This window comes from Chrysoperla carnea, chromosome 2, assembly GCF_905475395.1.
Source record: "Chrysoperla carnea chromosome 2, inChrCarn1.1, whole genome shotgun sequence".
Taxonomy (NCBI): Eukaryota; Metazoa; Arthropoda; class Insecta; order Neuroptera; family Chrysopidae; genus Chrysoperla; species Chrysoperla carnea.
This window is the reverse complement of record NC_058338.1, coordinates 32,103,442-32,116,688: the sequence shown is the minus strand read 5'-3', so window position 1 is coordinate 32,116,688 and position 13,247 is coordinate 32,103,442. Positions and strand designations below refer to the sequence as shown.

The window sequence follows — 13,247 nt, the reverse complement described above, 5'->3', positions numbered from 1 at the left end:
GATTCATGAAACTGTGTAAAATTCTTCAATAACGAGACAATTTCTATAAAAAAAAATGATTGCAGAACATTTTGCTCCCAAAACCAGTACTTAATCTCCAAAAAAATTATTTATACGCAATACGCTCCACTGACGTAGTTTACCAAACTGTCACACTTTTTTTAAAGATTATTTAAAATTAATCAGATCTTAAACGAATAATAGATGAATAATATTATTATACGTCGAAAATGTTGAGCTGCAAAAATTGTTCTCTTTGTATAATTTTCTGATATTATCCATTTTAAAATTAAACCTACTCAGAAAAGCTATCTAAAATAATAATCTTTAATTACAATTCCATTGTATTTTTTTAGAAAATGTAGTTCAAAAATTTTTGTAAACATAAAATTAGCTACCGATATCTGATTTGAATTAACAGTTACAAAAGTGGCAATATTTCATAAAAATGGAATTGAGTAGTTCCTAGCCCGAAAAATGGGTCCGAACTTTAACCCTGACACCACACACACCAATTGTATGCAGAAAGCTGTATAAAACTTTTATAGCCTACTTCGATAATCTTTGTTCATGCTTATTTCGAACAATAACGATTTTAATGACTTGTTTGTTTGATAAATTGGATCTTCAAGACAGACTAAATATGTTTTTTGTAGAAATGTTTTTTCGAGATAGTCGCGTCTATTATAGAATTCCAACAATTTATGGTATTATGAAATGTTAAATTTTTTTGTCCAGAAGGTCCAGAATATAACTCCGATTTCAAAAAATACAATGTAAGAATATTTCATTGAACTGTATAACAATGTAAGTGTAGAACACCACAAATACGAATTAATTTCTGAATTTCTCAGATTATAAGTCATACAAAAAATGTAAATTAATCTAAATAGTAGAATTTTATGTAAATAATTAGTCATATATATTAGTAAGTGAACTCTCATCGCAAAATTTAATTCTAAAATCAAAGAAATTAAATAAATTAGAAAATGGTTAGAATATTTTTCGATTCGATTCGATTTCTAAAGGAACTTGTTTAAATGAAGATTTAAATTATAATTTTATATATTAGTTATTATTATTAGAAATCACAAATCAAATTTTGAAACTATAACTCCAGTTTCTTAAGTTATCCTTTGAAACATGCATTTCTTATTAATAATGTGGCATAATTTTACTTTCAAAATTAAAGAAAGGTAAGAAATTAATCCCTTAATATTATAAACTTTGATTCGAGAAAATAGTATGAGAACTGTTTAACTCAAAATACAACTCAAATATAACCCTTTTACATATACCCTCCTGTTAATACTATCTCCCTTTCTCTGACAATTACATGTTTCGTTTAAATATAGGAATTTTATAGTTTCATCCGGAAAACGGAGGCAGATCTCAAAATCTAGACTTCGAGTGAAATCCGTAGAGATGGTAGCCTTAATTAAGATTATAACCTATAAGTAAACTCAAAAAAATTGATAATTATTGATCACAGATATGTTTATCTAAAATGTCTTTTTAACAATAAATATGAATTATTTTTAAAAAGTGTTTTTATATTTCACAAATACAATTTTTAAAAGTTTTTTTTATACCTATATAATAATTATAATACTTCACTTTTTTATTAATACGTCGCAAAAAATTGATATGGATTATGGAAATTTAAAATTTAGAAAAATACAAGGTTGTTTATATTACCCATTTGTTTAAATGATCAATAAAAGAAAATACTTTGTTATGAATCTATTATTGACGGTGGTTGTGTCTCACTAACATTTGGAACATTGGTTGCTGCAGTTAATTCTAAACTATCATTATTCAACCCCATATCTTTCATAAGATGCATTTTCAAGTGATGTGCTAATCCATCTTTTCTGGTAAACTTTGCTGAACAATAAGTACATGAATAATGTCGAGTAGCATCATGTACCCTCATATGTCGTACTAATTTATCCTTACGACCAAATTTTTTTTCACAAACTAAACATCCAAATGGTTTCATTCCTGTATGTGTGTTCATATGACGATCTAATTCACGTTTTCGCATAAATGTTTTCGAACAAATTTTACAAGCATGTGGCCGCAAGGCACTATGCGTTGCAGAATGTAATTTTAATGAATCGTGATTTGAAAATTTCTTACCACATACAGTGCAAATAAATTGTTTTAATAATGCAGATTTCGCCATTTTAACTTCTTCAGCCGAAAATCCTGGAAATCCGTCATCACCTGTAACATGCTCTAAGGTCATTTGATCTGTATTTTCTATTATATTTTCTGGTGGTTTTGCAATTACGGTCAAACTTGTTTCACTGCGTACATAGCCACTTGATTCAGCTTCCATTTGATCGTTATGCGAATACGGATCGAGGCTAATCACCATATTCTCAGAACTATCCCATTGATCGCTATCCACTTCTTGTTTTATATCAGGCATTTCGATATTTCCAGGAAATTCATTACTAAATGGTCTTTGTACTAATTGTTCACTAAGGAAACCTAAATCTTGTGATATGTTACCCTTATCAATATTTTCAGGTTTCATATGTCTTTTTTCATGTCGAACTAATTTGTCGCGTCTACCAAATGATTGATCACATTGAGTGCATGAGAAGGGTTTGATGCCGGAATGAATTAAAGAATGGCGTGATAAATCTCCTTTCGATATGAATGTTCTTGGGCATTTTGGACATACGTGTGGTTTCAAGCCACTATGAATACGCAAATGTTTGTTTAAATTCGTATTTCGTGAAAACGATTTTAAACAAATTGTGCATGTAAATGGTTTAATACCCGTGTGAACAATGGTATGCTTGCGTAAATCACTACGTCGGCCAAATGATCGATCACATTCAGAACAACCAAACGGTTTATCGTTCTTATGTACAGATTTTAAGTGTGCTGTATAATTTACTCGATCACCAAATGCCATATCACATTCTTGGCATAAAAATGGTGTCGAAACATCATGATTCGATTGCTCGTGTAAAAAGCACATATCTTGATTAATAAAAGCTCTATCACAATATTGACACATGAATACATTTTTAAATTCGTTGATTTCTGTTGCTATATCAATTTCTGCATCACTTTGATGTTGTGTTTCAGCTTCAAGTTCATTAGTTTCTATTTTATTAGTTTTACATTCAGTGTCTATTTCGTTGTCTGTATCACATTGAGCAGTTGGATCAACGACTGTTACGACATTTTCAACATTCTCGTCATTTTCTATAAATTTATGGTTTTGTAAATTGAATTCTTCAAATTCTAAATGATTGACTACATGTCTTTTTTCAATTACATTTAAATCATCTTTTGCATTCAATTTATGGTTTAGACTATGACGTAGAGCCGCATCAGATTGTAAACAGGCTTTTTTGAAATCAGTACATAATTCTATTTTATATAAGCATCTATGGCAGATGTTAGGTGGAAGACCATCTTCAAAACCAACCTAGAACAAGAAACATTTTAGTAAATTGTAGACTTTGTTACAAATATGAAGAGTTAACAAATAATTTTGTCTGACGAGAATAAACATTTAACACTATAGTCAATTAAGTTATAATTTCAGTTAACGACCCCACACAGCAGAGAGGGTGTGCATGATGGAAAACAATGGGATAGTGTTATCTTTCATACGAATCCACGAACAGCAATCTGTCAACCCATCTTGAAAAAATTTGCATGGGTTGTCCTTTCTTGGTAGTTTAGTATTCAGCATTAATCATCGGATTGGAGTAAATGAATTTGGGAGAAAGATAATCATTCTAAGGGATTTGTTTTGTTAAGATACCATACGTCAGAAGGGAGCTTCAAGATATCACCAACTTTGTACTTAAAATACATGAAAAATCATGAAAAATGATTTTTGATTATTAAATAACTACTGTAGAAATAATTGTTTCAGCTAGCTTAAATTATCGTGTAGAGAAAAACATATTAACAATGTCTTTTAAAATTCAATATTGGCGGGTTTATTTAAACTAATACATTGAAAATTTGTTATTCATAGGTGTCACTATCCATCACATTTGGTTCTTGCTTCTTGTAAAGAAAAGAAACTTTTTTAAAATACGCTTAATAATTATTCTGTTTTAGCAAGTTCCTAAAAAGTAGTGCAAATTAATAACATAATAATTAACATCATTAATAACATATTAATAAATGATAATTTAAATGTGTATTGCTTCATTAAGCACTAATGTTTGAAAAAAACTTGAACTAACCTGTATTTGTAAAAATTCAAATATTTTATGATAAATATAAAATTTGCTGTAATAATTCTTTTCGGTGTCATCCATAATTGATAAATCGGGATTTGACAGTTCTTCAGAATTGAATATGGCAAGCATATATCCATTCGATTCAAGACATAATCGACAAATTGTTGCATAATTGTCACTACACAATTTATAATCACTTTTAGCTGTCATTTTAATAAATATTTTTTATTTTTGTCGTGAATAATATTTTGAATAAGTAATAATATCTAGTGATTTTTTTAATAAGTAGGGCTGCGCCCGCCTTCAATCAATGAGTGGAGTTATATACAGTTTGCACGTTTGTCAAGTGCTCACAATGTGTTGCGCACGGTCGCTATGGCCCCCCGATCGTTGGTGTTGTATACAAGGGGCCACGATGGTTTCCGTCTATTGTTACCAGGCTTGCTTATGAATGTTTTATCAGTGCTTGCTAAGTTATTCAATAAACATTTCTTAATATCAGGGATTATTTTAAAATTTGTGCAATTTCTTAAGAAATTATATTTTTTATATAATTTAAATCAATTGCAAGTTTTGTTTTGATTAGTTGAGAAATTTGATTTTGTCGTTATATCCTTCAATGGAAAATTACTTTTATCGAAAATTGGTACGCTTTTCATTTTTACATTATTGCATTTTTCGTGGTTTAGACATTAAATAATCTTTTAAATCTGTTAAAAAATGTAAATGTTACCAGTGGTAATAGGTTGCACATATAATTATTTTATAAAAATATTGATACAGGGCGTCACTTATGTTAAATAAAATAGGTTATAATCTCATAAATTTTTTCAAGTCAATTTAAAAGTAGCTTTCTTTAAATAAAATGTATTATGGTACAGTTAAAGATGTTGCAAATAAAGGAAAATGAAAGAAACCGCTCGCATTTTGTTAAAACCTCATGGAATGTGTTTCTTAGGTGTCAAATATAATTAGAAGAGTTCGTTTATTTTATGTTGGACCTTACAAAGAGAATAAATAATAATGCATATATACATATGTAATATTATTTACTCCCTTTGTTCGTAAGGTTCAACATAAAATAAACCAAGGCGTTTTGGCGCCAATGTTTCTATTTGTTAATTAACAATAAATTGTTAATTCAATGGAATGGTTAGTGTTAAAGTTGAAGTAATAAATAGGCAACTTAAATTACGTATTTCGATTATTTGACAAAACACTTAACATTTACGTCATACAAGTTGCCTAATTACTAATTTTTTAGTGAACTTTAACATTGATCGTTTCATTGAATTAAAAATTTATTATTTATTAACAAATAGAATCCTTTTACGCCACTAACTCATGCATTACTAATGATATTTGACATCTAAGAAACACATTCCATGAGGTTTTAGCAAAATACGAGCGGTTTCATTCATTTTCCATGTCAAACAAGTCCAACATCTACTTTCATTTTGTTTCCAAAAAAATTTAAAAAGTTGATTGGGAATTTATAGAGTGAGTGGCGGGAAAATAAGCTCAAGGAACAAACCCTCCTTCATGGAAGCTTACATTAATTAAAAGCTTCTCGGAACTTAACTTAAAAATGTATTAGGAACCATATCTTTGAATTTGTGATGGGAGACCTGCCGCACTTTTTTTTAGAGAAGAATGTATTTTACAAGGGAAACTTAGCAAGGCAAAACCTTGTAAAATTAAAACTCCAAAATATAACAAAATTTGTTTATTAAAAATTTTTGAAAAATATATATTTACAATTTGTTCTTTTCTGTATATTTTTGTCTTCTTGATGGTTTTTTCGAATTAAAATACATTTTGCTAATGTGATCTAAAACTAAATTGTTTTAACCTCGTCTTTGAGTTTGAAAACTTGATTGTTGTTTTTGTTGTTGATTTAAATTTACTGGCTTAACATTGCTTGATTTTTGATAAGCTACCACACTTGGAGACGGTTCACATCCTGTGACATTTTCAATACCATCACAAGCATTTATTAAATCATTGAATGCACGATCTTCTCCGCAACTGTATGCTCGTGGACGTCCTTCAACACATACAAAATATTTGGAACAGTCAACAGGACTTCGGAAGTAACGATATTCACTGAATCCTAAACCACTTCGTGCATCAGGTTCTTGCGGGCAAGTGAAACCCAAATACGCTAAAAATTAGAAAAATTGTTACTATTTATAGTGTCCATACTTCAAAAAATTATTTTGTATTTTATTCACCTTCGGCATCACAATCAGCTACTTGATCAGCCCAATCACAACGGTATTTAGTTTCATCGAAGGCAAGACCTTCAGGGCAATCAAAAACAAATGCCCTACCATCAACACAATTTTTAAATTGTCCACAATTCTTTGAATCACCAATTTTGTAGTATCCGTATTGATGAGGGCAGTCCTCGGTAGCTTGAGCAGGTTCTGAAATAAATGTTTTGTAATTGATAATTTTTGTCGTTTATAATATACCGATAATAAATTTATCGATTTGTTTTCTGTCAGCATGTTAATACGAAGCAGAAAATGGAGGTGAATAGTAGTTCTTATAGCTCCTACGATCGTGTCCGAGAGATAAATTCATTTTTTTCAAAATCCCATAGCTTCTAAGCTTATTCTAAAACAAATTTTAAGCCCACATACTCCATATAAGAAGAAAATAATTTATACTCCAAAATCAACACTACAAAATCATGGCAACTCCAACTTTCTGTAGAAGCTTTTTTCAGTTAATGCATAATTTTCAAATTTTGTGTGAAAAACTGATTTTTCAGATGAAAAACCGAGATCCCATGTGGGCATCCCCTCTCGTTTTAATGTGGTTGTTGTTGAAAAATAAATCGTTAGTTTTTGCTTGTAAGTTGTTCATGTTGTTATTCAATTCGAAAAAATGAATTTAAATAAAAAAAGAACGTTGAACAATTCCGGTTATCCTTCTTATTCATAATTTGTTCCTGGCGTTAGAAGTATTTTTTTTAAATTGTAAAAAATGTAACTTACGTAATGTAGTTCTGCCCTGGCAGTCAACATCAATGGGATATTGACAAGGGAAAGCATGTATTCCAGCGGCTGGATTGAATAATAGACCATCTGCGCATAGCTTTTCTTCTGCTTGACCGTCAATACATTCGATATAGGCATCACATTGTGATGTTGGGAATCGTCCATATGGTTCTGGACATTGTGAACTTGATTTTAAAATTGGTTTTTGGGTTGGTTGGTTAGACTGTGCGAGTGGTTGTTGTCTGTTTTGCTGTTGTGAGAAGAAAGGATTTCGTTGTCCATAAACTGCAAAAAAGTAAAGATAAAAGTTTTACGATAAAATCCAGCTAATTTTAATTTAAAAATTAATCCAGCTAATTTTACATAGCCCTTAAAAATGTTAAAACCTAGAGAATCCAAAAATGTCCCTCGGTATCACCGTTAGTCTAGTTTTTAATTCATAAAACATGATGATTAGATAAATTTTCAAGGAAAACTAATCTTATCTTATACTTCATCGATGGTATGGAAATGAGGAATACTTATTTTTCCTTCTTTATTCATTAGTCAATTTCATTTACATGGGCGCCGGGAGAAGCCCCCTGCCGTTTTTTGCTTAGATAATTCTACAAAAATGCTCACATATATTCACACGGGCTTCTAAATCAAAAATAAATTGTATAAATCATATTTTCTAAGATTATTATCAAAAACTTCGAAAAAATCCGCGAATTTTAAGCTTGTTCGTCTGGCCAACAATATTTCCCCTTAATGATAATTTTCTTAAAAAGGAAAATTTCTTACGCTAGTCATAGTTGAACCACACAATAATTTCTAGCGATGTTTTTAACAATGGCATCACGCGCTTTTGGAATACCAGAACTATACAAAAGTATGAGCTCATAAAATACAAAATTTGGTTACTAAAATAAAAAAGAATTCACTTATTTAATTGTCATTGTTTGTTATCAATCATCAAAGAAAAAAATAACTTTCACTTTGTGCTAAAGTATTTGTTAATGGGTGTCAATAAATTAATACTAATAATATTATTTTCATTAGAATAAAGGGTGTTAATAAATTAACAAAATTGTATGCATTAGACGTAGGTGTAGATCAGATTAAGTAAAATTTTTCCATGAGCAGAGGTATCCATTCATAGGTACTCGGCTTTCAAAAGTCATATAGATTGAAAAATGTTCGCAGTATATTACATGCGGAAGACCATTCAGGGATATTATAATTTTCTTGCGAATAATTCGATTGCAATTAATTATATAACAACAATAGTGACCTGGCAGGCCAAAGATGATGATGAATTGTTGATAAATGGTGACATGAATATACGCAATGCAGGGGTACACTAAAAGGTGATTTTTCGAAATCTTCCATGTATACAAGGTGATCATTTCAAAAGTATCCACCCTTAATAACTCTTGACCTGATGTGATTATTGTTTTGGATTTAGATATCGAGGGGAAGTTCAAAAATGGTATCTAGAAAATTTTATATTTCATTCCTTCATCTCCACCCACCCCAACTTTGAAATTTCAAATGACACTTCCCACTTTCTAATACCTCATTTGGAAGGGCATAATCTATTTAACCGATTAAAAAAAAATTAAATCGACAAATTGGTTCTTAAGACTATACAGAAGATGAAGGATATGAATTCAATCTTCTGGGTAGTCTATTTTAAGAAGCAATCGATCGATATAATTTTTTATCATTGTTGAATAGGAAATTGTATACCCTTTCAAATGATGTATCACAAGGTAGGGGCTGCCATTTAAAGTTTCAAAGTTGGAGTAGCTAAGGGTTAAGGAATGAAACCTAAAATTTCCTAGGTACCATTTTTGAACTTTTCCGTCGATACCTTCATCGACATGTTTTCACTCAAAACAATAATCATATCAGGTCAAGAGTTATTAAGGGTGGATACTTTTGAAATGATCACACTGTATACAATATCACTTAGACTGTGTTCAAGTGGTAAATTTTATTAGCAGTAAATGTTCGTACATACAATATAGTGATAATTTATGAAATTAAATTCTAATAAAAACTGGTTTTATTGACATTAATTTGAAAAAAAAAAAAAAAAAAAAGATGAGAAATTATATAATATTGTTTTGTTACTTAATTGTATTTCAATTTTATTTTCTAAAGAAACAAAATTATAAAAATAAATTTTATATGGTGTACACCAGACAAGACGATAGAAGGAATTGAGAAATTTCCAAATTTTAAAGGAGCGCAACAAAATTATTCATTTTCTTAAAAGTTCTCATGAAGGTTTTATTCCTTGTCGGAATATTGCAAATCAAAGATTAAAACACGATTTTTTGAATGCTAATTTTAAGCATCGCAAGTTTTGCATTAGAATGAAGCTGGTTAGACTGGGTGTTGGTTTCCTGATGTTTAATATTATAAAATGAACCAATTCCCTACTTCTTACTCTCAAACAGTTGCGAAAGATAAAAATTAAGGCAAAAGTAAACTATTATGAATTAGAAAAGTAAATTGTACTTCCCTAAAAAATCAAACTCAAAATTAATTAATTAAAGGTTTTTGTTTTACTCTGACCTCTGTTCCATAAGCATTAATTTTCCCGATTTTCAATTTTATGATTTTATACAAATATATAGTGCCTTAAATATGTAAGTTCAGCAGAATATCAATTCTTTTTATTAGTTCACATAATTTAATGATTCAGTGCACGCGTGATGAATTTATAAAGAATCAAGATTTTTTTAGTTTCCTACATAATTTTATAAATATTTTAGTATTTTTTTTAAGGTAAATTTTAATTTATGTACACAAATTTTAATAGATATATCAAATATATTTAAACATACAGCCTTGGCATTAATATAAGCAATATTCTATCTATTATAAACAAATATATACTAGACGACCCGTACTAATTTTCGTATCCCCAAGTAGGCACTATAGGATTTTGTATACAGATTGTAAGCTAACTCGTTGGCCATAAAAAATATATAAAGTAAGAAGAGTTTTTATGGACGTTCTTATGTATTAAACAAAGAGAATTGCAGCTTTTTCTTTTTAATATTTATTCATCAGAAGGTTATTTTCATCTTTTCAACTATATGGTCACTTGTAGACTTTATGGCCATCGATATCTGATGCTTAGCATCACTAAATAAATCGATTAGATTTCCATATTTTGGTGTAAAATTGGAAACGAAATTTTAAAGATTATGAACACATAGTAGCTTCTCAAATTTTCGAAATCCAAAACTGTATTAGGTAATTATGCATGTAACTTACATGATCGAAGTTATCTTATTAAAACCATGGTTAATGAGACTAAGAAATATGAATCAATCAATAATTAATTTAAAAGATAGACAATTCCTAATATGACATAATCAATTTTTTTATTTTATCTATTTTTACCACAAGGTTATCGTGTCGTCTTTTCTAATTAATATTATAATAAAATGCGGATTAGCCTGAGCGATTCACTTGATTATGATGTCGTAGTCAAGATTAACTGTCCATACAGGTATTTGAAGTGCAAATTATAAATTAAATTCATAGGATTTTTTTATGAAAGCAAATTTTTTGTGATTTTAGACCCCCCCAAAGCCATGAGAATTTTTTTAATAAATTGACCATGTTTATCAATTTTATTTAAAATATTTGCAACACTTTGTAATTTTTTAAAATTAAACTTAAGATTTATAATATACCTCCCTCTACCTCGTGCCAGGAAACGTAAAAAGTAAAAACTACTTGAACGATTACTAATTGCCATACTAAATTCCTAATCAAGTCAAAATCGGTTTTTCTATCAGTAAAAACCTCAACAACAAAAAGTTTATATAATTTGCTTAATCATTTTTGTACAAATTGTTTTTGAAAAACCTTTGATGTATTTTAGATCAATATTATTTAATTTTAAATAGAGAGAGTATATATATTTTGAAATTCCAAGAAAAAACTGAAAATAAAAAAGCCGGCAAATAAAAATTTTTGAACATAAAATAGCCAGAAAGTAAAATAATAATAAAATTTTACGTTGTTAAACCTTGAGGGCACGCCCAGGTAATTATTACCATTTAGTGAAAATTCCACGATGTCGATTGAATTTAAATTGTTTTATTACATACATGCCACAAGAAAAAATTGTACTCGTTTACATTAATCGGGTTTTCTGAGCGGTTAGATTATTATTCCATGAAGGACATACCTACATCAATTCTGACGAATGACATGATGATAACTAATTTTCCTCCGCATATAATTGTCCCTTGAAAGTGAACTTCTTAATTTCAAATACACAATTTTTTTATTTCCTAATATTATAGAAGAAAAAAAATTGTAAATAAAAAAGCATTTTTTGTTCGAAATATTTTCTCAAAAACCAAACATATTCGGCAGAAATTCAATGAAAATTACAAATATATTTGTCTAATTTTTGAAGGTAGTCATACTTTTTTCTAATAAATTAATAATTAATTTTATTAATTTATACAATTTACAATTTATAGTAATAAATAACACCATAATTAATTCTAAACATACAAAATGCGATACAATTCATTGATAAAATCGTTCTTAAAAATCTGTTTATATATTTATTTAATTAATAAAACAAGCATTTACTAGAAAAATAAGCATTTATTAAAAATTTAAAGTAACCCCCGACATAAAATCTATTTGTTTATGGCATTGTGGCAAAAGTATCCTTCTTGCGAACGATTTCAAATTTTAGACGTATGTCATCTTCCCCTTTTTTTAGACTCTACGTGGAACCGCCACTGAAATCCCTTTCTAGAATTCTAGATAATCAATTTCATTTTTGAATGAATGACGTTACAAAATATAGAACTGTGAAATTCGATATCTCTAAGTGTTATAACCAATTTAACCATTTGAAAATTCTGTACTCTAGATGCCTGCGAACCAAATTTAGTTTCAATTGAAAAATTCGAATTAACGATTAATAAAAATTAAATATTTATTACAAACTTTCGTTTTTTAAAGTTTTGAGTGCAATGTCACGAAAACCTTTCTATATATAGTATGCATTAACTAAATCATAGGCTAACCCTGTTTTTGGCTCAGGGGAGAGCGCAAGAGCAAAACAGAGGCTTTTGATCTGGAGAGGAAATTTTTGGACTCAAAAATTGATTTAGACAACTTTTTGAGAGTAATATAACAAATGATTGAAGGCATTTATTTTATGATTTCAATATTTCGAAGAATGTATGTAATAAAAAAATTTTATTTTGGTAATCTACTACTTAGTCACCTACATCAAAAACGAATAACTAGCTTATATGTGAAATTATATCATCAATAAAAACGTTAATTGAACATCCCAAAAATTTTTTTAAAAATATTGGAAGGACCTATTTTTGTTAAGCGAGAAAATTTAAAAGCATAACGCGCAAACTTTAGATATTTTTTGCCGATTTGTTCCTGCGTGTTTAAATATTTTAATTTGATTTTTACGCTATAATGATTTCTTAATTGTTTAATTAAAACGCATTCAATTCTAATCAAATAAGTTTTAAGGAATAATAAAACAAATTATGCATTGAAATTATTGATCAATAAACAGCAAATAAAAAAAAATACCTTGAAGTATTAAAAATGATGCGACACCAACAAATAAAATTGTTGATAAACGTGTTGAAGATGATGATGACATTTCGTATAAGTGAATAAATTAACAAACTAAAACAAGTATAGGTACAACTAATCACTACTGATGTTCATTCACAAATGATTAACAAATTATGATCATCTTTACCAGAATCATCAATACTCTTCTTAAAAAAAATTACCCATATACTTCTCCATATGTGTAAAATTTCTTATATAATGTATTTACCTACCTTCCTGCGTCCATGTGTGTCATCATCTCAATTGTACATAGTATTATTATCCTCTTTATATTGGGTGTATCATCCAAAATTTTTGAATTACGCCAAGGAAAAAATTCCGAATGCATGTCTCCATATAATTCAAGTGTCTCCGTATAAATATCTTGAATCAA

At 28.9% G+C, this 13,247-nt stretch overlaps 2 protein-coding genes across 2 annotated transcripts; both read right to left on the bottom strand.

Moving 5' to 3' along the window:
* Positions 1 to 1,642: 1,642 nt before the first annotated feature.
* On the bottom strand, positions 1,643 to 4,436 carry LOC123292630 (zinc finger protein 883-like). The gene is made up of 2 exons (XM_044873344.1): positions 4,230 to 4,436; positions 1,643 to 3,454 (listed from the first exon to the last, which is right to left on the bottom strand). Exons 1-2 carry the CDS (start codon positions 4,434 to 4,436, stop codon positions 1,736 to 1,738), a joined length of 1,926 nt encoding a protein of 641 aa, XP_044729279.1. The 3' UTR covers positions 1,643 to 1,735.
* Positions 4,437 to 5,967: 1,531 nt separating this feature from the next.
* On the bottom strand, positions 5,968 to 12,986 carry LOC123292166 (protein obstructor-E-like). The gene is made up of 4 exons (XM_044872726.1): positions 12,827 to 12,986; positions 7,232 to 7,519; positions 6,461 to 6,655; positions 5,968 to 6,390 (listed from the first exon to the last, which is right to left on the bottom strand). The coding sequence occupies exons 1-4, from the start codon at positions 12,897 to 12,899 to the stop codon at positions 6,074 to 6,076; spliced, it is 873 nt and encodes a 290-aa protein (XP_044728661.1). The 5' UTR covers positions 12,900 to 12,986; the 3' UTR covers positions 5,968 to 6,073.
* Positions 12,987 to 13,247: the final 261 nt, after the last annotated feature.